Source organism: Euleptes europaea, chromosome 5 (assembly GCF_029931775.1).
Source record: "Euleptes europaea isolate rEulEur1 chromosome 5, rEulEur1.hap1, whole genome shotgun sequence".
NCBI lineage: Eukaryota > Metazoa > Chordata > Lepidosauria > Squamata > Sphaerodactylidae > Euleptes > Euleptes europaea.
In genome coordinates this window covers 27,847,247-27,874,709 of record NC_079316.1, presented here as the reverse complement: position 1 = coordinate 27,874,709, position 27,463 = coordinate 27,847,247, and the positions used below count along the sequence as shown (strand labels likewise).

The 27,463-nt window shown below is 44.1% G+C and overlaps 1 protein-coding gene across 1 annotated transcript in view; it reads left to right on the top strand.

The window, feature by feature from the left end:
• LOC130478234 (vomeronasal type-2 receptor 1-like) overlaps positions 1 to 26,565 on the top strand; it is a 28,959-nt gene extending 2,394 nt beyond the window's left edge. The window contains exons 2-6 of the mRNA XM_056850385.1: positions 12,432 to 12,723; positions 16,463 to 17,356; positions 20,543 to 20,770; positions 21,210 to 21,333; positions 25,574 to 26,565. Of these exons, the coding sequence (XP_056706363.1) occupies positions 12,432 to 12,723; positions 16,463 to 17,356; positions 20,543 to 20,770; positions 21,210 to 21,333; positions 25,574 to 26,565 (2,530 nt within the window). The remainder of the gene's footprint in view (positions 1 to 12,431; positions 12,724 to 16,462; positions 17,357 to 20,542; positions 20,771 to 21,209; positions 21,334 to 25,573) is intronic.
• Positions 26,566 to 27,463: the final 898 nt, after the last annotated feature.

The window sequence follows — 27,463 nt, the reverse complement described above, 5'->3', positions numbered from 1 at the left end:
TTGACAAATGAACATCACACATAGATACATGTGCTTAAGTTTCCTTACACACTATGGGAAGTTCCGGAGGGAGGTGGGTTGATTTTGCAGGCGGGGAACGACCATGCGTTTCGCCTTCGGAGATTTGCCACATTTGTGGGAGAAGCACAGGACAAAGTGGTCATGCATTTCCGACCTATGACTTTTATCCCAGTTTTTATCCATTGCTGCCCTGTATTTGTCTGATGCAATGTGGGAATTATGAGTCCAGACAGCATTTAAATCCATTTTGTAAGTGATTGTAAATAGTTATTTCCTTTTCAGACCTGAGTGTGAGGCTCAGCGATTTTTTTCTCACCCCATATTGCTGAAAGTCAAGGGTTTCTCATGGGGCTGCCAACTCTGGGTCAGGAAATTCCTGGAAGTTGGCCACCCTATTTCCCCTTCAGTCCATTCAGCATGCCATTTGAAGGCCTGTTCATTTCCTTCTCAGGAGACAGACTGCAAGACACCTTCTGTGACTGGAATTTAATTGTTGATCACGCCATTTCTCATTGCGTAGAAACGCGTTTCTACATCCCAACAAAAATGTCCGAATGGAAATAAAGGCAAGCGAAAGGAAAGGCAAAGCCTTCAAAAGCATGACAGACCTTTTAATTGACAGGCTGCTGTGACTCAGCAGTGTAGCAGCAACAACAAAACTCAGAGCAAAACAGGTTTTGAAAAACCTGGATTAAGGCTTCATTAATTGTGGGAGAACTTCAATTTGCCATAAAGGTGGTTTAAAAAAAATCAATTTGGCATCAGAAGCCAAAGCAGTTCAAAGAGCCTTGAGTCTCAGAGATATAGTAATATGGATTGCTTTTCGTGTCATACCTTGAAATTCTGTTTCTTGCCAATAATCAGGCTGCTGAAATGGAGGCTTTCTCCTACCACTTTAGTGCATTCTTATGTCAGAAGTGCTAAATGTCACTTCTTCTGACATTACCTTTAGCAGTGAAGGAGCAGCTCCAGAACAGGTGTTTCCTTGCTGCTCAGAATTCTGGAAATCTAGAGAACTTGGGAAGAATCCATATTGCAGCTCTGTGTCACACCAGTTCCCAGGACAATGCAGCTGGTGCCAGAGCATAGAAGGCACCAGAGCATAGAATAATCTCATGTGATCTTAGGCCAGGCCTACAGATGCTGCAGCATGAGGCAGTAGCATCTTGAAGTGAGTGGACCATACCCCTTCAGAGTGCAAGTCATTTATTTACTTTATTTATACCTTGCCTTTCTCCTTAGTGGGGATCCAAATGGCTTACACAGTTCTGCTGTCCTTCGTTTGATCCTCACTAGAATCATAGAATAATAGAGTTGGAAGGGACCACCAGGGCCATCAAGTCCAACCCACAATGCAGGAAATTCACAACTACCCCTCCACACCCCTAGTGACCAGAAGATGGCCAAGATGCCCTCCCTCTCATCGTCTGCCTAAGGTCACAGAATCAGCATTGCTGACAGATGGCCATCTAACCTCTTCTTAAAAACCTCCAGGGAAGGAGAGCTTACCACCTCCCGAGGAAGCCTGTTCCACTGAGGAACCGCTCTAACTGTTAGAAAATCCTTCCTAATGTCTAGACGGAAACTCTTCTGATTTAATTTCAACCCGTTGGTTCTGGTCCGACCTTCTTGAGCAACAGTAAACAACTCAGCACCCTCCTCTATATGACAGCCCTTCAAGTACTTGAACATGGTTATCATATAACCCTCTCAGTCTTCTCCTCTTCAGGCTAAACATACCCAGTTCCTTCAACCTTTCCTCATAGGACTTGGTCTCCAGACCCCTCACCATCTTTGCTGCCCTTCTCTGGACATGTTCCAGCTTGTCTACGTCTTTCTTAAATTGTGGTGCCCAAAACTGAACACAGTACTCTAGCTGAGGTCTAACCAGAGCAAAGCGATACCATCACTTTGCGTGATCTGGACACTATACTTCTGTTGATGCAGCCCAAGACTGCATTTGCCTTTTTAGTTACAGCATTTGCCTTTTTAGTTACTACAATCCTGTGTGGTAGGTTAGTAGGGTTGCCAACCTCCAGGTACTAGCTGGAGATCTGCTATTACAACTGATCTCCAGCTGATAGAGATCAGTTCACCTGGAGAAAATGGCCGCTTTGGCAATTGGACTCTATGGCATTGAAGTCCCTCCCCAAACCCCACCCTCCTCAGGCTCTGCCCCTAAAACCTCCCACCGGTTGCCAAGAGGGACCTGACAACCCTATAGGTTAGAGTGAGGGTATGTGATCGCTCCAAGCAAGCTTTCATGGCAGATTGAAGATTCAAACCTAGGTCTCCCAAATGGGAGTCCAACATTCAAACCACTATAACAATCCTCCATGTAAACAAACAACAACAACAAAACGAAAGCTCATACCCTGCCAGAAAATTTGTTCGTCTTTAAGGTGCTACTGGACACTTGCTCTTTTCAACAACAACAAAGACCCTGTTCACAAGCAAAAAATGAACCTATCAGGGAGGAAGGTCAAATTAATTATTTCCTCTGCTATGGTAATTTTCTATTTGCATGGAGTTCTTACACTGTTGTTGCGCAGATGAGAAGAAAATATTTAGCCCTAACTTCCTGTTAGAACTCTTTTGTAAAATTTCCAATAGGAGGGTCAGAAGGAAGGTGGAGGCTACTAGGGTTGCCAATTCTGGTTTGGGAAATTCCTGGAGATTTTTTGGAGTGAGACCTGGGGATGGCAGGGTTTGGGGAGGCAGTCGGGTTGCCAACCTCCAAGTACTTTTAAATATGACAGTTGCTGGCTATCACAAGGACAAAACAACCTTGTGCTAAATGAAATAAAGAGAGTATGAAATGAAGTCTTGTTTCATTATTTTTAGTTTTAAGGTTGTAGTTATTTTTCACTATAACAAATGTACATATTCATTCATATGTTCATTGCATAAGGGCGTGAAATAGCAACAAATATTGCTATTCGCTGTTTAGCATATATTACATAGAACAATAATATTCTGTTAATAAGAAGGCTGAAATTCGTTTGGTGGTGTTATAGGACGCCGGTAAGTGCCTGTAATAATTTCAGCCTTCTTATCAACCAAACGAATTTCAGCCTTCTTATTAACAGAATATTATTGTTCTGTGTAATATATGCTAAACAGCGAATTGCAATATTTGTTGATATTTCACACCCTTATGCAATGAACATATGAATGAATATGTACATTTGTTATAGCGAAAAATAACTACAACCTTAAAACTAAAAATAATGAAACAAGACTTCATTTTATTCTCTCTTTATTTCATTTAGCACAAAGTTGTTTTGTCCTTGTGATAGCCAACAACTGTCATATTTAAATATACTTCCTCACTACAGTTGTATTTTACTTTGTTTGAAAAACCTCCAAGTACTAGCTGGAGATCTTCTGCTATTACAACTGATTTCCAGCCGATAGAGATCAGTTCACCTGGAGAAAATGGCCGCTTTGGCAATTGGACTCTACAGCCTTGAAGTCTCTCCCCTCCCCAAACCCTGCCCTTTTCTGGCTCCTTCCCAAAAATCTCCAGGCATTTCCCAACCCAGAGCTGACAACCCTAGGAGGCAGCCATTTTCTGCAGCAGAACTGATCTCTTTCATATGGAGATCAGTGGCAATTCCCAGTAGGTTGGCAGCTATGGTTGGTAGCTCTGGGTTGGGAAATAGCTGGAGATTTTGGAGGTGGAGCCTGAGGGGAGGGTTGGGGGAAGGACTGCTATGACGTACAATATCATAGAGTCCACCTTCCGAAGCGGCCGTTTTCTCCAGGTGAACCGATCTTTCACCTGGAGATCAGTTATAGTCCCAGGAGATCTCCAGCCACCACCTGAAAGTTGTTAACAAAGTAAAATAGCACTACAGAGATGACTCAGCCAGCCATCCGCTTCTATGTAGAACAGTGGTTCCCAACCTTTTTTTGACCAGGGACCACTAGGACATTTTTGTTTGGTGCAGGGACCCCAAGGTTCAAAATAAAAATTCAGAGAATTTGAAAATAAACTTTAATCATAACTGTTAGTTAAACATTAAACTTAGAATAATATTTGAATATATATTTTTATAATAGAGAACTTTTAATTGAAAATATTAATTTATTATGGGTTTATAACTTTGTTTTGCGGACCTTAATTTAGCTCTCACGGACCCCCGGTTGGGAATCAGTGATGTAGAAGGTACACACCTTATGCTTGAGAATGAGTACATTTCAAGCTTTCTCATTGTCTCAGGATTTCCAAATTTGATGAAGCTGGAGTGAAATGGGATTTTTACCGGAAACCCAGCATTGTTTTTTGGAATCTGAGGACAGTTTAGAATACACAGTCTGATGATATTCAAAATATTTGTTGCTTCAACTGCGAGTTGAAATTGTCATTGTGTCAACTGTGAGTCATTCATTCTATATATTGTGTATTGAATGAACACTGATTGTGGTATAAATATTTACCAGCAACTACTGGGTTTGTGGCTGTAGTGCTTTTTTGCTTTGTTAACAACCCCATTTTGGCACTTCTTGTTGAAAATTTTGATTACCACCTGAAAGTTGGCAACCCTGTATCTCAACCATAGTAGTCAATTTATGTTATTACCAGATGTTTCTCTCATCCTCTCCAGACAGAATAACTATATACCACCTAGAACAGGACTCCTGTATTTTTAACAGATATGTAGAAAAGTGACTTTCAGCATGTCTGGCTTTCTCCAGCCCTGCAGGAGGAGCTCCACGCGTCAAAACTCCCTGACATATGCATTTGGTTACCTTGCTTCTGGGGCTGTGACTTGGGCTCGGCACCCCATGAGACGTAAAACAAAACAATCCTATCCCAGCCCATTTTGCTGAATTTCAGAGGACCTGATCCTAATGCTGCTTGTTCAGTTAATTATAATCACTGATTAGCAGCATAATGAGCAACCAGATCTGAAGGCAGAGAGGGCACATTTTAAAACAGTTACAAGAAACTGGTGACACTAAATCAGGGAAGCATCCAAAGGTGATGAAGTAGTAATAATGGGACATTTTCACTACCCTCCTATTGACTGGATAAATGCATGCTCCAGGCAAGCCAAAGGGATAAAATTTCTAGTCATCCTCAATGACTGTGCCCTCGAACAGTTGGTCATGGACCCAACCAGAGGGGAGGCGATTCTGGATTTAATACTCAGTGGTGCTGCTGGCGACTTCGTGCAGAATGTGGATGTGGTTAAGCCAATTGGCAACAGTGACCACAATGGCATCAAATTTATATGTATGTGAGAAAGTGCTTGAAAAATCTCACACAATTACATTTGACTTTAAAAGAGGAAACTTCTCTAAAATGAGAAACCTGGTAAAAAGGAGGTTGAAAGGAACAGTTACGAGGGTTAAATCTCTTGAAAAGGCTTGGGGGTTACTCAAGTTCTCAATACTAGAGGCTCAGCTAGATTGTATTCTACAGGTAAGGAAAGGCAGTGTAAAGTCCAAGAGGTCACCACCATGGCTAGAGGGAATGTGAAGGAAGCTATTAGAGAGAGAAAAGGCTTCCTTCACAACTGGAAGGTTTGCCCAAACGAGGCAAACTTGCACAAAGGAAATGCAAGCAAACAATTAGAGATGAGGGACATAGCGCTAAACACATCAAGACCAACAATATGAAATTCTTTAAGTACCATAGGAGCAGGAAACCAGCTAGGAAGCAGTCAGACCAGTGGAAGCCAATGGGGATAAAGGAACACTATGCGAGGATAAAGCAATTTGCTGAGAAACTAAATGAATTCTTCTCATCCGTCTTCACTGTTGAAAATTAAGGGCAGATACCTTTTCCTGAACAGATGTTTTGGGGAGGGGGAAATGAGGAACCAGGGCAAATAGTGGTAACAAGGCAGGAAACAAAGCAGGAAGTTCTAGAATGTATAAACAAACTGCAAACTAACAAGTCGCTGAGGCCAGACGGTATTCATCTCAGAGTTCTTCAAGAAATCAAATGGAAAATTGCTGAACTTCTAACAATGATATGTAATGTGTCCTTTAGATAGGGTTGCCAACCTCCAGGTACTAGCTGGAGATCTCCTGCTATTACAACTGATCTCCAGCCGATAGAGATCAGTTCACCTGGAGAAAATGGCTGCTTTGGTAATTGGACTCTATGGCCTTGAAGTCCCTCCCCTCCCCAAACCCCACTCTCCTCAGGCTCTGCCCAAAAGACCTCCCGCCGGTGGTGAAGAAGGACCTGGCAACCCGGCCCTCAGATCAGCCTCTGTACCAGAGGACTGGAGAATGGCCAATGTAACACCAATTTATAAAAAGGGTTCCTGGGGGGACCCAGAAAATTACAGGCCAGTTTGCTTAACGTCTGTTTCAGGTAAATTGATGGAAAGCATTATTAAAGATAGAATTGTCAAGCATATAGAAGTTTTTTGAAAGGGTTAATAAGCATGTGGACAGGGATGACCCTGTGGACACTGTGCATTTGTATGTCCAAAAGGCTTTTGACAAAGTCCCCCATCAAAGACTGCTAAGTACACTTCATAATCATGGGATAAGGGACAAGTCCTCTTATGGATTGAGAGCTGGCTAAAAAATAGGAAGCGGAGAGTAGGAATCAATGGTCAGTTCTTACAATGGTGGGATGTGAGCAGTGGGGTGCCTCAGGGATCTGTGTTGGGACTGGTGCTTTTCAACCTGTTCATCAATGACCTGGAGTTGGGGTTGAACAGCAAAAAAGCCAAGTTTGCAGATGACTCCAAATTATTTAGGGTGGTTAAAACAAAAATAGACTGTGAAGAGCTCCAAAAGGATCTCTCCAAACTGGAGGAATGGGCATTCAAACGACAAATGAGATTCAATGTAAGCCAGTGTAAAGTGATGCATATTTGGGCGAAAAACCCAGCTTCACATATACACTGATGGGAGCAAAATACCAAGAAAGGGATCTTGGAGTGGTAGTGGATCACTTGATGAAGATGTCAACCCAGTGTGTGGCTGCTGTAAAAAAGGCAAATTCCATGCTGGCCATAATTATACGAGGAATAGAGAATAAAACTGCTGATATCATACTGCCCTTGTACAAATCTATGGTGAGAACACACTTGGAATACTGTGTACAGTTCCGGTCACCACCCCTAAAAAAGGATATTGCAGACCTTGAGAAGGTGCAGAAAAGAGCAACCAAAATGATCGGGGCTAGAGCAACTTCCCTATGAGGAGCGGTTAAAACGCTTAGGGCTGTTTAACTTAAAAAGAAGGGGAGACATTAAACAGACTGTTTAACTTAGAAAGGAGAGACATAATAGAAATCTTTAAAATTATGTATGGCATGGAGAGAGTGGACACGAAGAAGCTTTTCTCCTTCTCTCATAATACCAGAATGTGGGGTCATCTGCTGAAGCTGGAGGGTGAGAGATTCAAAACAGATAAAAGGAAGTATTTCTTCCCACAACATGCAGTTGAACTGTGGAACTCCCTGCCCCAGGATGTGGTGATAGCTGCTAACTTGAAAGGCTTTAAGAGGAGAGTGGACACGTTCATAAAGGATAGGGCTATCCATGGCTACCAGTCAAAATGAATACTAGTCATGATGCATACCTATTCTCTGCAGTATCAGAGGACCATGTCTACTGTATTAGGTGCTGTGGAACACAGGCAGGATAATGCTGCTGTAGTTGCCTTGTTTGTGGGCTTCCTGGAGGCACCTGGTTGGCCACTGTGTGAACAGGCTGCTGGACTTGATGGGCCTTGGTCTGACCCAGCATGGCTTTTCTTATGTTGTTAATGCTTAAGGAAACTTAAACACTTCTTTTGACCTTGTTCAGAAAAGATGGGAGGGGCAAAGGAAGGGAGTCAAGAGGTGTGCTATTGTGTATGTGAGAGAAGGCTCTGCCAGGGGAATTGCACACCCGTTGCAACACTCTCCCACCTGTGACTCCAGCCATCAATGGGAGAGGAAGCAGGTGACCGGCAATGTAATCCTAAGCAGAGTTGCCCCCTTCTAAGCCCATTGTCAATGAACTTAGAATGCTATACCTCTGCTTAGATTGCACCGGGAGTCATCAAAGCAGAGTACGGGAGGAGAGAAGCTGAAGGTTGTACACTCGAAAGGAGCCTTTGCTTGGCTTAGGGATTCTTTACTCGTTTCAAAATGTTCTTCAGTACACTGGAGCTATTTTTGGATTGTGATATATGGCAAACCTTTGTTTCTATAGGAAAAGAGGCTTCAGGAGAAACAGCAAGTGGTGGTGGAAATTCAGCACGAGATCCTCTACCACTTCACTCCCTGCTGTCCCCTTCCTAAAGCCACTTTCCCTTTAAACCAACGTGTATTTCCATTTGCATGTAATGTATTCATGTGTGTTCAATGGGCAGTGCTCAAAAGGAGAAGGGGGGAAATCCTTAATAATACCCTGTTGCAGACAGGAACTGAAGTCAAGCAAGAGCCCGCCCTAGTGAGTTAATGACAGAGGGGAGATTCGCTGATACCTTGCAGATCACAGATCAATTGCTGTACTAGGCCAGTTTCCAGCAACGCCTGGAGACAAATGGCTGCTTTGGAAGGTGGATTCTCTTGCTTTATACCACACTGCAGTCCCTTCCCCGCAAACCCCACATTCCCCAGACTCCACCTGCAAATCTCTAGGAATTTCCCAATCTGGCATTGGCAGCTCTACTCTCCAGGGATAGGAGCATCACAGGTAGAACAAATTCTCTTGGTGCATTCCTGGTACCTGTAGTTGTAATCTCAATCAAACTTTACTCATGAACCTCTTTCTCCAGTTCCTTGAGAGTTTAACCTGGTTCACATGGTGTAGTACATGTATAGAACTTTTGCACACATTCAAGGGAACATGTGTAAACTGGTCCTTGCTTTCTTCCCTCCCTCCTCCATCCATTCAGTCTCCCTGGAATGTGCAGTTATGGTCACAGTGTTGGGAAATGTTTTCTGTCTCCCCCCACCCTTTGGTTAGGGTTGCCAACTCAGGATTGGGAACTCCCTGGAGATTTGGGGGCAGGTCTAGGGAGTACGGTTGCCAGCCTTCAGGTGGTGGCTGGAGATCTCCTGCTATTACAACTGATCTCCAGGTAACAGAGATCAGTTCACCTGGAGAAAATGGCCACTTTGGAAGGTGGACTCTATGGCATTATACCCCAATGAAACCCTTCCCCTCCCCGCCCTCCTCAGGATCCACCCCCAAAATATCCAGGTATTTCCCAACCCAGAGTTGGCAACCCTACTATGGCAGGTGGGGTTTGGGGAGGCAGCCAATCTCAGCAGGGATGTAGTGCAATAGAGTCCACACTCCAAGGCAGCCATTTTCTCCAGGGGAACTGACCTCTGTTGTCTGGAGATCGATTGTGATTCCAGGACATCTTCAGGGCTCACCTGGAGGTTGGTGAGCCTCCTTTTGGTGCATGCATTAAGTTTCTCACTTGGTCTAGGGCTTGAGAAGTGCTGAGAGCCAGCAACTCACAGAGTTTAAGTAATAAAACTTCTGGCACCAATGACTGTAAAAGAAACAGCAGCCATCTTGCGGTGCATCGCCAGATAATCTTGCATACATGCCAAATGCAAAACAGAATAAAAAATTATGTTTTTAGTCTTTCAACTGCCTGTTGTGTAAACTGGGAGAGCAGTAGATTTACTTTTGCTTCCTCCAGGGATTCCTTTGGCTGCTGAAGCAGTGGGTAGTGGATATTTAAACAGTATATTGCAATTACTGCCTGGGAGAGAGAGAGATGTCTGTGTTGTTCTGCTGCAATGTGATGAATAATTCATGGAGTACTGTTTATATGTTTGATTTCATCTCTCCCTTTTTTCTGGCGGATGAACTGTCTCAAATGTGTTTATTATTCAAATTGATTCAGTTTGAACAGGGCCTGGAAATTGCACATGAGAATTTCCTTATATGTCTGACTGTTTCAGAACAGAGTTCCTTTGTGTGTGTGTGTTGATTTCAAAGCACATAGCTTATGTACTCTTTCTTCCAGTCAGCGGAGGGTTACAGAAAGCTACTGCAGGCCTGTAGACTCCTTGTGAGCGCTGTCTCTCTAGGGTTGCCATCCACCAGGTACTAGCTAGAGATCTCCTGCTATTACAACCTGCAGGGATGGGTGGGGGGAGAACGACTTACTGACCACAAACTGAGGCCCAGGCCTCTATCACTGGCGATACATCAACGTCACTTCTGCTGAGTGCCAGAAGTGACATTGACACATCAATAACAACAGAGGCGTAGGCTTCAGTTTGCTGTTTTATGTCCCCCCGCCGGCTGGCTGAATGGCGCTGGAGTGAGGGGCCACAAAGCCCTGGCCCTAGTGGGGGTCTGGCAACTATACCATGAGTTTATGCTGACTGTTCTTTGTTGGGTTTGTAGTCTGGCACTCCTTCTCTGGTCTTGTAGTTGTACCCTGAGTCTTTTGTGCCTCTGCTCCAGTAACTTTGGCGGGGGGGGGGGCTCTCTGGTGACACTGCCAGTGGCTGGACCTCTGACACAGGTGAGTCCACTGCGCTGGGTGGCTGTAGACATGGGGAGGACCCATCTGCCTGAGTCTCCTCTGCCTGTGGCTGCTCAGCCTGCTGCTGATGCAGCTGCTCCCTTTCACTGCCTTCTGCTTCAAGGTCTTCTTCGTCTGAGGAACCCCAGCATGCTGACCCATGACACTGTTCCCCTAGTGTCCAACTGAAATCTACCCTACTGCAATATTAGACCAAGTCTTCCTTCTGAAGCAGCAGAAAACAAGTCTTTTCCCTCTTCTTTGTGACAGCTAGAAGTAAAGGCGGCATGGTAGAGCCCAATCTCATCAGATCTTGGAAGCTAAGCAGGGTCAGTCCTTGGAAAGGAGATCAACAAGGAAGACTCTGCAGAGGAAGACAATGGTTGCCATAAGTCGGCTGTGACTTAACATCCCTTTACACACACATCTGACAGCCCTTGAAGACACACTTTGCAATGATCCTGCAATTTCTTGTCCCCCGTTGAAGCCTAATCTCATCTGTGCTTCTCTAGAATAGCTGTACACCAATTCCATTATGACATGGTATTCTGGCTGCAATGATATCCAAACTTATTTGGGAGTAAACTAATTGAACTCAGTGAAATTTTCATCTGACTTGGGCAGATTAAATCAGTATCGTTATTTTTTATCATTCAAATGCTGTCAGATATCCAACAGTGTTACATGTCAGATGTTAAATATTCAACATTGTTGAATGCCAGCTACAAAATATTGTCAGTAGAGTCTATTCATGATGAACTGAATGCATCATTTGTATGGAATCTGGCAACTAGCAGAGCATCTGTATTCCTGCTTATTCTTGCTTTAGCCACCGCAGGATTTTGATTGTGCTGATTCAGTACTCAGGATTTTCATGGCACGCACAAACTCTCTGCTACTCCAAATGGCACACTGGGAGAGGGAATTACAGGTCAGCAACTCAGTCATTTCCCTTTACCCATATACTTCAATTGCTCCTCACCTAGAGCAAGCTCATACAATATTTTTTCCTGATCATGCAAAGAGTCCCTGTCTATGCATCCCCATGGAAAGCAGGTGAAAGCTGAGACTTGCTGGGTAAAGTCTCAGCTATGAACTGGGTAGCCTTAGGCAAGTCGCACTTAGCCCCACTCCGTCATCTACAACAAGGAAAAATAATCCTGGCCTGTTTTGCAGGGCTGCAGAATGGGTGTATGCTGTTATTTGTGTGTGTGTTAAGTGCCGTCAAGTCACTTCCAACTCATGGCAACCCTATGAATCATGTCCTCCAAAATGTCCTATTGTTAATAGCCTCACTCAGTTCTTGTAAACTGAAGGCCATTTGGGGTTGCCAACCTCCAGGAATTAGCTGGAGATCTCCTGCTATTACAAATGATCTCCTGCCAATAGAGATCAGTTCACCTGGAGAAAATGGCCACTTTGGCAATTGGACTCTATGGCACTGAAGCCCCTCCCCTCCCCAAACCCCACCCTCCTCAGGCTCTGCCCCAAAAACCTCCTGCTGGTGGCAAAGAGGGACCTGGCAACCCTAAGGCCATTGTCTTCCTTTATAGAGTCAATCCATCTCTTTTTGGGTCTTCCTTTTTTCCTGCTGCCTTCAACTTTTCCTAGCAGTATTGTCTTTTCCAGTGCATCTTGTCTTCTCATAATGTGACCAAAGTATGATAGCCTCTGACTTACTGATCCAGCAATTCCTATGTTTGAAAAAGTTGTTGAAAGTTGTTGAAAGTTCCTCAAGAACAAAAGAAAATGGCATAAACTTGTATTGCTTGGTTCACGCATCTATGTACATGCACACAACTGCATGCCTAAGGGACACCTTTGGAGCACGCTGTGTCTGGTTATGGGGTGTGAATTGGCCTGTATGAATAAGCTTTGATCATTGAGGGAAAATATGCATCATCGTGGGGAACAGTTCTGAATGCAATCATGTTCTTTTGCTTCTGCAGATTTAATTTTCGAGGTTACCGCTGGGTCAAAGCCATGATACATGCCATACATGATGTTAACAAAAACGCTGACATTCTACCAAACATTACTCTGGGCTACCAGATCTATGACACATGCTATACAATGTCCAAAACAGTTGAGAACTCTTTGGCTTTCCTTACCGGGCAGAATGAAACAACCCCTGTCTTCCGATGCAGTAGTGGCGCTCCTCTCGCGGCAGTCGTTGGAGCGGGTGGGTCAACCCTCTCCATCGCTTCCTCAAGAATCCTTGGGCTTTACTATTTCCCTCAGGTATTGTAAATCTCATCAAGTTTTAACTGTAAAAGAACAAGCAAGATGTCAGATGTGTTTTTAAAAAACGAGTATATGCTATGGCTAAGTTAGAAAATCTCCTGTGTTTGGTCTGAAGCCTAAGGCAAATGTACATGCAGATGAGTTAGGGAATTTATTTTCACGATTTAACTTCATGTGTATGGTATTTTAGACTCTCAAATGTAAGGACAAAGAAGTAACAAATTCTCATGGTTGAAAAATGATGTATATCAGATCTCTGCAGTCATACATGGTTTTGAACAATTTTGGAAACATCTGACCATGCCAGGACATAAGCAGCTGAACAGCCCTCTTCAGGTAACATATGCAGGGCAGCCTCAGTGCGTATTGGGAGCGAGCACACTGGCTCCTCCCTTGGCCTAACATGACAGACAGAACATGAGCATTATGCCTGTGCACATGCAAAGTTAAAGTTGCCAGTCCCGTGCTGGGAAATTTCAGGAGATTTTGGGGGTGCTTGCTTGGGGAGGGTGGAATTTTAGGGGAAAGTGACATCACATTCTCTATGCTGCCCTACATAATGGCCATCCCCCCCCTCCATGTTTTCTCCTGCTCCTCAAATTATCAAAGGCAGGGAACTGAGGGCACCAGAGGAAGACTGCCCACTGCTACTGGGCAAATGGTAACCCTTTCCAAAGTATACATGTGTAGGTTCCATCCCCATGATTGGGGAACTCTACTTTTGTTAACATTCCAGATAAAAGCTGCTCACATAGACTCTGAATGCATGCTGGTGCCATTAAAAAGTCAGGTAAAAAGATTTGTTACCAGAACCTATTCCTAGAATCACAGAATCATAGAGTTGGAAGGGGTCATACAGGCCATCTAGTCCAACCCCCTGCTCAATGCAGGATTAGCTTAAAGCATCTCTGAGAAGTGTTTGTCCAGCTGCTGCATGAAGACTGCCAGTGAAGGGGAGCTCACCAGCTCCCTAGGCATCCAATTCCACTGTTGAACTACTCTTATTGTCAAAAAATTTTTTCCTAATGTCCAGCTGGTACCTTTCCACCCATAATTTATACCCATTATTACAAATCCTATCCTACGCTGCCAACAGAAACAACTCCCTGCCATCCTTTAAGTGACAGCCTTCCAAATACTTAGCAATCATGTCCCCCCTCAACCTCTTTTCCAGGCTAAACATGTTATGCCTCTGTTGATATACCACAGGACTGCATTAGCCTTTCCCCCCACTGCAACACACCGAGGGCTCATATTGAGTTTACAGTTCACCCATACCCCAAGATCTTGCTCACACACACTGCTACCCAGAAGTGTATCCCCTGATGCAGTATGCGTGCTTCTCATTTTTGTTACCCAGATGTAGAACTCTGCATTTATCCTTGTTGAATTGCATATTGTTCACATCCACTTTTCCAGTGAATTCAGATCTTGTTCAGATCTCCAGTGGCACTGCGTTCCGTCTTGCTCAACACCTTGCAGTTTGTACTGTAGTGCTCACCGGAGGCTTATTAGGGAAGCCAACCACTCTGTTGTCCCTTTGACCAGTCTCCCCATTCCTATGCAGGGCCTCATGGCTTCTGTTAATGAAATCCTCCCCTTCCTTGATCTCATGAAGGCTACCAATCCTTTCCTCCAGCCTGCGAACATTCTCTTCTTAGAGCCCTATCAGCTTACACTTTTGACAAGTGAAGCCATTCTTCTCAGGGAGGAAAATAATCAAGGCACACTCCCTGCAGGTGACTGGAAATGGCCTTGAGCATTCCTCGTCACCTTCCAGGTAGATTCCTTAACCCTAGAATCCCCTTTGTCTGTTGATGTAACCTGGAACTTACAGGCCTGACCGAATGTCTACTGAAACCCCTAACACATATAGGATGTAAAAACTGCTTAGCTTCTTACAGGGCCCCCAGGCCCAATCCCCAGGCTAAGAGCCACAGGCCAAGAGCCTTTTGACCCTTGGCAAAGGCTCACACTTTGGATGAGGAGGAGCTGTAGAGTTCAAAGGCTTAACAGCAGCAGCAGAGGGCTATGTCGACTTTTTAAGGACAGTTGTTTTCTGTGTTCAGGTCCCTGGGCTTGTTTTAATGGCTTGTTGTTTTCCATTGATAATTTATTATTTTAATTGTAAGCTTCCTTAAACAGGACTCTGGACAGTCAACGTAGAAATCTCCTCAATAAATAAATATTAAACAAACTGTGCATAGATCAGGGTGGGGCTGGTGAACTTGTTCCCACTCCCCACTACGTGTGTTGAAAGCTATCTCCATATGTCATCTGAACAGGGCTATTAGGGAGACTTAGGAGTTATGCAGAAGTTACTATAATCTAGCTGTTGTCTTGACTAGACATGAACAGCGTCCACATATAATTTCTCTGGACTAAAGTTGCCAACCTCCAGGTAGTAGCTGGAGATCTCTTGCTATTACAACTGATCTCCTGCTGATAGAGATCAGTTCCCCTGGAGAAAATAGCCACTTTGGCAATTGGACTCTATGGGATTGAAGTCCTTCCCCTCCCCAAACCTCACCCTCTTCGGCTCCACCCCAAAAACCTACCGCCGGTGGTGAAGAGGGACCTGGCAACCCTACTCTGGACCCAGCACAGTCTTCTAACGTGGGCCACCCTCTCCAATTACAACGTATACATACATTCTTGAGAGTCACAAAAGAAAAAAACCCTATTATGTTATTTGCCAAATATCATGGGTAGAACATATTATAGGAACAGGCTTGCTGCCCCAACCAACCCCCATCCAAATCCTGGTCCCCCGTAAAATGTACTCATCCCTCCTCCATGCTTTGGCCCAGGCCCTGGAAGCATTTATAGCCACGCTAGCTCAGGGAGAACAAATGACTGCTTAGGGATAGGGACATGCTGGCACCTGGAGTAGGGTTACCAAGTCCCTATTCGCCACCGGTGGGAGTTTTTTTGGGCAGAGCCTGAGGAGGGCGGTGTTGGGAAGGGGAGGGATTTCAATGCTATAGAGTCCAATTGCCAAAGCGACCATTTTCCCCAGGTGAACTGATCGGTATCAGCTGGAGATCAGTTGTAATAGCAGATCTCCATCTAGTACCAGGAGGTTGGCAACCCTAACATGGAAGGACAATTCAATTTATTTTCCCTCTACTCTGCAGACTCAAGCTCAGCCCCAGTGGACTTCCTGAACTGAGTCTTGGCAAATCGGATACAATGAGCTATCCACTGCTCTCTACATTGCTTCCTGCCAATACAGCCACCTCTTATCCCTGTGTGGTGTTACTTCCTTCTCCGCCACCATCTCCACTGCTTTTATGAGAGCACAAATAAGTTAAAATTTTAAATTGTGGAACTCCCTGCCCCAGGATGTGGTGACAGCTGCCAACTTGGAAGGCTTTAAGAGGGGAGTGGACATGTTCATGGAGGAGAGGGCTATCCATGGCTACTAGTCAAAATGAATACCAGTCATGACGCATACCTATTCTCTCCAGTATCAGAGGAGCATGCCTATTATATTAAGTGCTGTGGAACACAGGCAGGATAACGCTGCTGCAGTCGTTGTTTTGGTCTTCCTGGAGGCACCTGGTTGGCCACTGTGTGAACAGACTGCTGGACTTGATGGGTCTTGGTCTGTTCCAGCATGGCTTTTCTTATGTTCTTATGTCCTCTGATGGCAGAGGATCCACAGAAATAAATAAAGAACATATGAGGTAGCAAAACTTGCTTCAATCCCTTTTTCTTTTTGCTTTTATTTTAGGTTGGCTACGCCTCATCTTCCTTACTTCTCTCTGACAAGTATCAGTTCCCTACTTATCTCCGCACCATCCCAAGTGATAATGTGCAATCTCAAGGGATGGCCATGTTAGTTAAGCATTTTGGCTGGAAATGGGTAGGAACGATTGCAGCGGATGACGACTACGGTAAATACGGTGTGAAAGCATTTAAAGAGAAGATCGATAAGATAAGCAAACCTGGAGAGATCTGCATAGCTTTCTCGGAGACGATTCCAAAAATCTACTCCAGGACAAAAATACAAACAGTAGTCGAAACTGTAAAACTAACAAATGCCACAGTCATTGTGGTCTACTCATCTGATATTGACTTTCATCCTCTATTGGAAGAGCTTATTATTAGCAATATCACTAGCAAAACGTGGATAGCCAGTGAGGCCTGGGTTACATCGGCCTTAATTGCAAGGCCTGAATACTTCCCTCTCCTTGGTGGGGCCATTGGCTTTGGAGTAAAAAGAGGTCATATCCCAGGTCTCAAAGAATTTCTTCTCGACGTACACCCGGGCAGAGATCCTGATGATGATCTGGCCATTGAATTTTGGCAGTCTGCATTCAACTGTACTTGGCCTAACGCCAGTATACCATACAACACAGACAACAGGAAAAATGTAACCGGTCATGAGAACAGAGTTAATTTTACTTCTGACCACTACTGCACTGGGAAGGAGAAACTTGAAGAACTTAACAATACCTACCTGGATGTTGAGGAACTTAGGATAACATATAATGTCTATAAAGCTGTCTTTGCTGTTGCCCATGGCCTCCATAAATTGAGCCTCTGTGATACCAATGTACGACCTGGACCATTTATTGGCACCCCTAGCTCCTGCGCCTCAATAGATGAATTTGAACCCTGGCAGGTATGCACTTATTTATTGCAAAGGGGTAGCCGTGCCAAAGCAAAATAAAACAAAAGTCCAGCAGCACCTTAAGGACTAACAACATGTATTTCCATATGAGCTTCCATGAGTCACAGCCCACTTCTTCAGATAGATATGTGATGGGGAAAACATACTGGGAGATCTTAGGGGAAAGGCTGGAGGGGAGCAAAGTCTTGGTATTAACTATATGAGTCTTTCAAGTGTAAATCTCAATCTAAGGGAGAAAGGGAGAAACAGATGTAGAAAGATTAGGTGCGAGTCCCATCATAAAGAGCCAGAGTGGTGTACTGGTTAAGACGAGCAGACTCTAATCTGGAGAACTAGGTGTGATTCCCCACTCCTCCACATGATGGGCGAACTCTAAAGTGGTGAACGGGGTTGGTTTCCCCACTCCTTCACATGAAGCCTGCTGGGTGACCTTGGGCCGGTCACAGTTCTCTCAGAACTCTCTCAGCCTCACCTACCTCACAGGTGCCTGTTGAGGGGGGAAGGGAAGGTGATTGTAAGCTGATTGGAGACTCCTTTCAGTAGAGAAAAGCAGGGTATAAAAACCAACTCTTCTTCTTAAGCAACAGAATTAGCAGTCACATATACTGGATGATAAGGGAGGTCAGAGGTTTGAACAGATAACCAAATAGTTTAAGTGAAAATTAACCGAAATTGGTACCTAGTTATAGTCTGATAACACATTGAGAACATGCAATTAAAATCTCTAAAAAGTGAATACAGTACAGCTGTTAGAGATTGTAGTGTCTGAGGAAATCCACGTCTTTGTTTAAAGCAGGACGACATGTAGGGTTTAATTGTTTGATGCGTTCTAATTCATTCATTTCACATTGTATGCTACCTCTGAATGTTTTCATAGAACAGTGTTTTGAGCCCCCTCCACAGAATACTGTTAGCCACATCAGGAAAAAGGATCTACCACATTTCCCTCTCTCAGTTCTGTGATCCTGATTAAGTTCTCCCTTTCCCCAGCTGCTTTTAAGTGCTGAAGAAACTAGTAATGAGAGATCTGACATGTAGTTTGGTCCTAAGTGACAGTTTGTAAGCAGTTTAATAGACCTATATGCAAATTATGCATTCCAAACACACACATTTTTTAAAAAAAATGCTTCCCCTGATTATATATTGAGGTGCAGGGCTATGTTAAAACCCTGGTCAGATGCAAAAAAGAAAATAATGAGAACAAATGCTCAAAAAGTATACAGTATTGGATTTTAATTTTGAATGCTTTAGACTGTCTTTCCCCTTTCACTTGACCAGAACTCTTTGGTTGGGGGGAACAAGTGGAGCAATTTGCCCCAAGCCTCTGGAAAATAATGACCCCTTCTCTTGGGTGTTTCTTTATAAACTTTCCAGCATGTGATCCCTCAGCCTTTGCACACACATGTGTGGGCCCTTGTAGGGTACAGCAGCAAGTTCCTCAACATCACACTTGCCCCCACGCCTCATAACCCCCCCGGACAGCCTCGTAACTGAACCACTCCCTTCCTTAATATGAAAAGATAACTCTGTTGACAGAGAACACTTCTGGTCCAAATTCTGATTGCTTTACGTAAAGTGTGAATGACTTTGACAGCCCATTCTTGAATCATATAATCATTGAATCATAGAGTTAGAAGGACCACCAGGGTCATCTAGTCTAACCCTCTGCACAATGCAGAGAATTCACAACTACTTCCCCCCACCACACACAGTGACCCCTATTCCATGCTCAGAAGATGACCAAGATGTCCTCCCTCTCATCATCTGCTTAAGGTCATAGAATCAGCATTGCTGACAGATGGCCATCTAACCTCTGCTTAAAAACCTCCAGGGAAGGAGAGCTTACCACCTCCCGAGGAAGCCTGTTCCACTGAGGAACCGCTCTAACTATTGGAAAATTCTTCCTAATGTCTAGACGGAAACGCTTTTGATTTAATTTCAACCCATTGGTTCTGGTCCGACCCTCTGGGGCAACAGAAAACAACACTGCACCATCCTCTATATGACAGCCTTTCAAGTACTTGAAGATTGTTATCGTATCCCCTCTCAGTCTTCTCCTCTTCAGGCTAAACATACCCATCTCCTTCAACCTTTCCTCATAGGACTTGGTCTCCAGACACCTCATCATCTTTGTTGCCCTCCTTTGGACACATTCCAGCTTGTCTACATTCTTCTTAAATTGTGGTGCCCAAAACTGAACACTAGGTGAGGTCTAACCAGAGCACAGTAAAGTGGTCAGGGATGGCATGGCCGCTGCACCACTGCAGTGCCTCCAATGAGGTTTTGCAGCTGCTGTGGGGGGGACGACAAAAAGGGGTTTTTATTTTTTAAAACCTCCAAATGAGGGGGGAAATCCCCATAGCAAACAGCGACGCTGCGTCACTAGGGTTGCCAGGTCCCTCTTCGCCATAGGCTTCAAAAAGGTCATGTCACCGATCTGAAGAGCACAAAACAGAACATACAATAAACAGTGCCAGATACAGATACTGCCCTTAAAACTCCAAGTCACTCTTCCCCCCTCATTTGTGGGTGACCACTTTATGTCCCAAATTAGCACCTACTTTCACCATTGAGAGAGAACTACCAAATATAATCAAAACTGCCCCACCAACCTCTGATACATATATAAGGATTTATTTATTTATTATTTTGGTCCACAGGGGAAAAAGAATCCCAAAAAGACAAATTGTGTAACACCTTTTTAAACTCAGAACACACACACTGTCAGAAAACTGCATTCCAGCTTCTGAGTTCTCCTGAGGAAGATTTCTGGAGAAAACTTCCACGCTGTTTGGTGACATTTTGCTTGCTTATCCCATTTCCCCACAATCACACAAGGTGACTTATAGCATTATTCAAGCATAGATACAAACCAAATCCAAGACAGCCAGTGTACATTGAACTAAGACAATGGATTGCAATATTTTCATTTTGAAGCTTTTCTCAGGTGTGTAAAAATGTCTTGTCTGTTCATGGCTCCAGCCTCTGGATTGAAGTAAGCACAGATGAGACCACGCTGAGAGTTAGGTACACTGATATATGTTTTTTCATTGAAGATCCATGTGTTCATCCCATTTTATGTCCTATTTAACTCTACGCCTCAGGCATAGTAAAAGCATACTATGACCATGTGATGAGTTTGTGGTAACCTCCTCATGTTTGCCTCACCTTTCGTAGTTAATGTACTACATGAAGAACGCGATGCAGTTCACAGTGCTGGATGATTTCGTAAACATAGATACCAAAGGAGACGTGTACACCCCCTACGACATTCTGAACTGGCAGATGAATGGCACAGGTGACATTGCCTTTGTGAATATTGGAAAGTTCAACTGCACTGGGGAGGAAAGTTTTGAGTTTATGGTATACAATGATTCTGTCTTCTGGAACAATCCGGCATCAGCAGTAAGTGATTTTTTTTTCTGTCGGTGTGCATGTCCTGAGGTAGACAGGCTGTGCCACCATGACCACCCATTTCACATTTTTGCATATCGCTTAGGGTTGCCAGGTCCCTCTTCGCCACCAGCGGGAGGTTTTGGGGGCAGAGCCTGAGGAGGGCAGGGTTTGGGGAGGGGAGGGACATCAATGCCATAAAGTCTGATTGCCAAGGCAGCCATTTTCTCCAGGTGAACATATCTCTATCGGCTGGAGATCAGTTGAAATAGCAGGAGATCGCCTGCTAGTACATGGAGGTTGGCAACCCTAATATCACTCGTATCATGTATAGGATTGCCACCAGTTCGTAATTTTCATGCAGTATGAATAAGGATGTGTGTTCATCTCTGCCTTGTGCCAGTACAAATGGGAATCCTCTCTTGAGAGCCACACTATGTTTTATTTTCAGAACCCACGTTCGACATGTAATGACAATTGCCAACCCGGTTATCGAAAAGGGATTCAGCAAGGAAAGCCCCCCTGTTGTTACGACTGCATAAAATGTGCAGAAGGACAGTTCAGTAACATAACAGGTAGGAATGACTTTACACATTTTAGCTGATGCCAAAAAGAAAGACTAAGCAGAGGTGCTCCAAGGGCTGTATCAGGATCTAATCAGCAGGAAGCCTTTATTATCTGAACATTGGACTAGATGAAACTAGAACGACATATTCCACAATACGATTTGTATTCTCTCGTTTTCTTCTTCTGCACCTTCACTTAAAGAAAAGTAGACATTTAAGTCATCTTGGCAACTGCAAGGGTAGCTTTTTGTACTTGCCCTAATATACTTCAATACCCTGTCAAGCAAGAAGGGCCCTTTTCAACATGTTCCTCTTTAAGATACTTAAATACTTGCTTAAAGACAAAAGCTTTGTTAAATTACTGCAAATCACCTCCAAAGCACACACACTAAGGCCATTTATGCAGAGCTGTTTCCCTCGCAGTCACCCTGCCGACTGCTTCAGGGCTTCCTTTTGATTATGCATGCCTTTTCCACTCGTCAGAGGTCACTTTGCTCTCCCCGCACATTTCTGTATGTTTTGCCCGTGTTTCCCCAAATCCAGAAAATGTGGGCAAAACGTGTGGAAATGCACAAGGAGCGCAAGGCGACCTCTGACAATCGGGAAAGGTATACATAATCAAAAGGAAGCCCCGAAGCAGGGGTGACCATGGGGAAACATCCCTGCACAAATGGCCTAAATCATGGCTGAATTTCCAGTTATTTCTCAGAACACAACAACTAAATGTGGAATGCCGTCCCCCTTGAGACTAACCTGTCATCTACTTCATTCTCTTTTAGGCACTAAGCCAAAATGTTAGGGATATGATCTTTTAAATTGCTCTTACAATCTACTTCTGGTCAGTTTAGAAACTTTAGAGGATCATTTAGGTTGCCAAACGTTTTATGCTCTGTGTTTTTATGCTGTTTTACGGTCTGGGTTTTTATTGGCTAGGTTTTTTTATGGTTTGTTAATTTTAATGGGTAAGAATTTTTGGTCACAGTCTGTGATCTTTTAAAATTAGGGGGGGGGAGATATTTATTCACTAGCAAGCAGTTCTGATTCCTAAGAATACAGAAATATAAGAAACTCATCACAACATTAGCAGGAATGTTATAGAAGCTGGTATAAAAAAAACAAAAGCCAAAGGCTAGCTAAGTTGTTAAAGTCACTGGTTTTACTTTGACATTCCATTTCAAGAAATGGACACAAGAAATGCTGGAACTTTGAAATAAAGCTGGTCAAGGCAGGCTTCGCTCCATTCCTTCCTGTTCTCCAGTCCTTGGCACAAAGTTGACAAAGTATATTAAAACTTTTAACTCCTTCCCTCCTATCTTATTGACCTGTCCTGATATGGGGCTCTGGAGAGGTCGCCCCTCCCCTCTCCATTGACAAGCATTAGCTGACTCGCAAAGGAACAAAGAATCTGACTCTTACCTTCCAATGCATGCCTATGGAGGTGGGAGGGGGCGACCTCTTCTAGATCCCATAACTTCAGACCCCCTGACCCAAACTTCATCAAACTTGGGTGTTCTTGCAAGGAGAGTCCCTGCAAGCTACCCTGAAAGTTTGGGGGCTCTATCCCCAAAAATGTTCCCCAGGGCCGAATTTTTTCAGGAAACCCGAAAATAAATTGAATTCCCATATTTACCAATATGGGAATTTGGCTTATTTCGGGTTTCCTCAAAAAATAGGGCCCAATAAACCCAAACCCGAATTTTACCAAAAAATGTTTTGCACACCCCTAGTGCTCTCAGAGGGCTGTCCAATTCCTGCAAAGATTGTTGGATATAAATATCCAAGTGAATATTGGATTATTAGGTACTCTGAGAACTGCCTCTCTTTATAAGCAGTTTCTTCCCCTCCCTTTAACCCTTCCAGTCTATTTTACTGATTTATCAGATTTTGAGTATAGAAAGGCCTTTACTAAGGCATGTCTGGTTACTCTACAGTCATTTTTTCACAGAGGTTTGCAGCGGTTTCACTTTTGTTTTGCCACACTGCTAATTTTTGATTTTTCATGACTGCTTCGAATTTGAGGAAAAACCCCGCTTCATCCCCACGTCAAGTCAAACCTGTTTTGGTCCATTCTTTTCTTTTGCTACGTGATCTCCATGAAAAACTCCCTGGAGTCGGATGTATTCTTCCCGCCCATGCAGGCAAATTTCTCCTCCCTCCCCGTGACTCTTTAGATGTACATTTCCCCATTCAAATTCTCAAAACTCTGCTTTGGGGGCTTATTGTTGAGTTTTGAGAATTCGGATGGGGAAAATGTGCATCCTGAGAGTGGCAAATCCAAGACAAAACTCCCTCCCATCACTCTTCTGAGGAGGGGCGGCCAGTCTGCTCTGGTTCTCCCTCCCCCCCCCCCATGCATCCTGTGCATCCCCAACCTGGTAAAAGAACAGAACAAAGGAACTATGGAAATCTTGGGAAAGTGTGCGGATCGGCATGCTGCAAAGGGAAGGGAAGGGAGAGTGTGCATCCAGAGAGCATCCAGAGAGCGGCAAATCAAAGGCAAAATTCCCCATACATTCGGTTGCAAGTGGAGTCGAGCGGTTTGGTCTCCTGAGTGCTTGCCACCAAGGCTCGCCCCCAAGGCTGCTAGCCCTCTTGGATGTAAGTTCCTGGCACTGGATGGCCAGAGCTGTACTGGGGTGGGGGCACAACGATGACCGTCTGTCAAAGTCTGGGAAAGGAGGGGAGTGTCGGCAAGTATGAGGGTGGGGGAAAATGGGGATCATGGTAAATAGAAAAATTATACAAGGAAACCAGAGGGACTGGTGCTTGTTTTTTTGCGCTGGGGCCATATCCACAGAGGTGAACAGCACAAGGTAATCCGCTGGGTGGAGTTGGGCAGAGTTGGGGGCGGACATAAACAATGAGCTTATCAGAAGGGGAGGGCTCCAGCAAAGGGGAAGACCAAACCATTGTAGAATACTGCCTGCTTTGTTCCCATGAAAAACCAAAACTACTTCGGGATTGATGGGGATGATCCGTGGCCATGAAAAAAAATTTTTTAATCAGTTTTTTTTTTTGCTCCATGGCAAGAGAGAAGCAAAATCTACTGTGAAAAGTTGGCCTACCATTGGCAATGGTAAGAGGTCATTATATTGAGGCCTCTTATAATGAGCGAGTCTGCTCTTGTGACCATAGGTCTATTGAGGGACAGGCTCATGCGATTCTTTGGTGCCCAAAATTTTCAGTACATCGTGAAAGATATCTTGGGAATATTTTATCATGAAGCTCATGGAGTTCAGACCAGAACAAACTCGTGATATTACTTGCAGATAGAGATAAATGGGCAACAATACAACTGGCAAAATTTGTGGCCCGGGTTATAAAGACACAGTCAAAACCCTCTCATGCAAGTTTGGTCCACTGGCTTTACCCTGGATCACTCATTATTATAGGAATAGTAAGCTATTGTTAATTCTGTTTCTTTCAGCTATAAAGCTTGTGTTTTAAATGCTTATTATATATTTTAATCTTCTAATGTAAATTTTATGGATTTTACTTGATACCGTGATTGTTTTATTTTGTTGTTTCCATTGTTTTGCAATTTTTTTTAGCTAATGCAATAAAACAAAGAGATGTCCAATTCCTGCATGTAGCTTCAGCATCTGGTTTAGAGTTGCAGAACTGATGTTACTGCACAATTCCCAAGCACCAGCAGCAAACCTTCTGATAGTAGCATCCTTATCAAAGCAGTCCATAGGGTTGCCAGGTTGCTGGAATTGGTGGGCAATGACTGCCCATCCAGCAGTCTGCTTGGAGCGGCCGCCACACGTGACATGCTTACATCACTTCTAGGTTTAGTCCTGGAAGCACTGCATCATGAAGGGGCCTTTTACCACTCAAACCCCAGGGACTAAACCTGGAAGTGACGTAAGCACATCATGCGCAGCTGCACACAACCACCTGCCCCAAAAAACCTCCCATCAGTGAAGAGGGAGGACCTGGCAACCCTAGCAGCCCACCAGTTCCTGGTTCTGCCCTCAAAATCTCCAGCCAGTGCTTACTTTCTAGAAATAGGGGTGCTGAGGGTCAGATCAGCTTAGTAATAACACACCCTGATCAGAGGAGTCCTTATCTCTAATCCCTGATGTGTGTACACTCTCTGTATCTACTTCACAACTATTCAGGGGCACTTTCCTCTATTCTCACTTCCAGGACTGAACACAGGAATTGAAAACATGCTGGAGCTGAACCTTAGCACATATTAAGCCTCATAACACTTACACATTTTCTGTTATTATTTTCCCTGCAGATGCAAGGGAATGTAACGCGTGTCCGGAGGATTACTGGTCCAATACCGACAGAAGTGGATGTGTACATAAACAGGTGGAATTTCTGGGTTATGATGAAGCTCTGGGAACCACATTAATTGTGCTGGCCATATTTGGGGCTTGTGTCGTTCTGGCAGTGACTGGTGTCTACATAAAGTACAGGAGCACGGCTCTCGTGAAAGCCAACGATCGAGAGCTGAGCTTCCTCATTCAGTTTTCTCTGGTCATAACCTTGATGACTTCCATCCTTTTTATTGGTAAGCCAGTAGACTGGTCATGTCAGTCCCGCCAGGTGTCCCTTGCTTTGGGCTTCTCCCTTTGTCTTTCCTGTGTCTTAGGAAAGACCGTTATGCTTCTCCTGACTCACCTGGCCAAAAATTCAAAAGTTGCCGAGAAAGCTCGAATGGTCTTCCGGCCAATTTTCCAAAAAATTATCGTTGTCCTCTCTGTACTCACTGAAGTGGGCATTTGTACTGCCTACCTCATAATTAAACCACCCCATATGTATAAAAACACCCAATTCCAAAACATTAGAATCATTTTCGAATGCAACGAGGGCTCTATAGTCTACTTGTGCGTCATGTTTGGGTTCGATGTGTTTCTGGCCCTGCAATGCTTTCTCACAGCCTTCATCGCTCGCAAGCTCCCCAACAACTTTAATGAAGCAAAGTTTGTCACCTTTGGGATGCTGGTCTTCTTCATCGTCTGGATCTCCTTTGTCCCGGCTTACTTAAGCACAAGAGGGAAGTTCAAGGTGGCCGTGGAGATATTTGCCATTCTGGCTTCCAGCTTTGGCTTGTTGGGCTGTATATTTGTGCCAAAATGTTACATCATTTTATTGAAACCTTTAAGGAACACAGAAGAGATAGTGCACGGCAAAGCCGCCACCAACGACAAGAGCGCGCCGCCAACCTCCGCATCATGTACCAGCGAAGTTAACAACACGACCGTCTCCACAGTTCTGGAGGATTAGACCCTTTTCTAGCTCTTGCCTGTTGCAAATTCCATTGGCTTTCTCGCATCTTTTCTTCCTCTGCGTTGACAGAAAACAGATACCTGGTTCCTATGGAAGTGGCATCTTCTGCTTCTTGCAGAATTGCACAGATACAGCATACCTAATTGCTTGCTGACAAAATAATGAACGGTACACCCCAAGGAGCTTTTTAATTTTCATAGTTGTTTATATCAATTCCGACTGTAATAGGCCAGCGGTCAAAAAATTTTTTTTCAAAAAGCAACCATCTCAACCTGTGACAACTAATAGTATGAGAGTGTCTGTAATATTTTACAATAAATTAAATTACTTACAGTTTCTTGTGGTATTTTTTGTCAATTTGGAGCTTCAATGGAAACATATCTTTTCAGCTGATTTATCTCTTTGCCAGTTCCTTGAACAAAGTTCACATACTTCTGGAGCAAATGCTGTGCAACCATCTCTTGAAGTGAACATATGTGAACACATGAAGCTGCCTCAGATTGAATCTGTCATCTGCCCAGATCCATCATCTGCCCAGGTTAGTGTTGTCTACTCTGACTAGCAAGGGCTCTCCAGGGTTTCAGGTGGAGGCTTTTCACATCACCTACTTCCTGGTCCCTTTTAATGCCAGGGATTGAACCTGAGGACTTCTGCATACAACGCAGATGCTCTACCATGGAGCCAAGGCCCCTACCATTCTCCTTCTTTGTGACCTGTTCTGGTCTGCATGAGATGTTCAGTGGTGACAGGCAGATGATCGTCCCACCATTGATCAGTGTTTGGACAAGATGCCCATTGGTTCCTCGAAGCTTTATGAAATACTATGTGCTTAATTTTCTGCCTGAGAACAACAGCTATCTTGTTAGGATGAAAAGAAGCTGACATGCTAGATCAG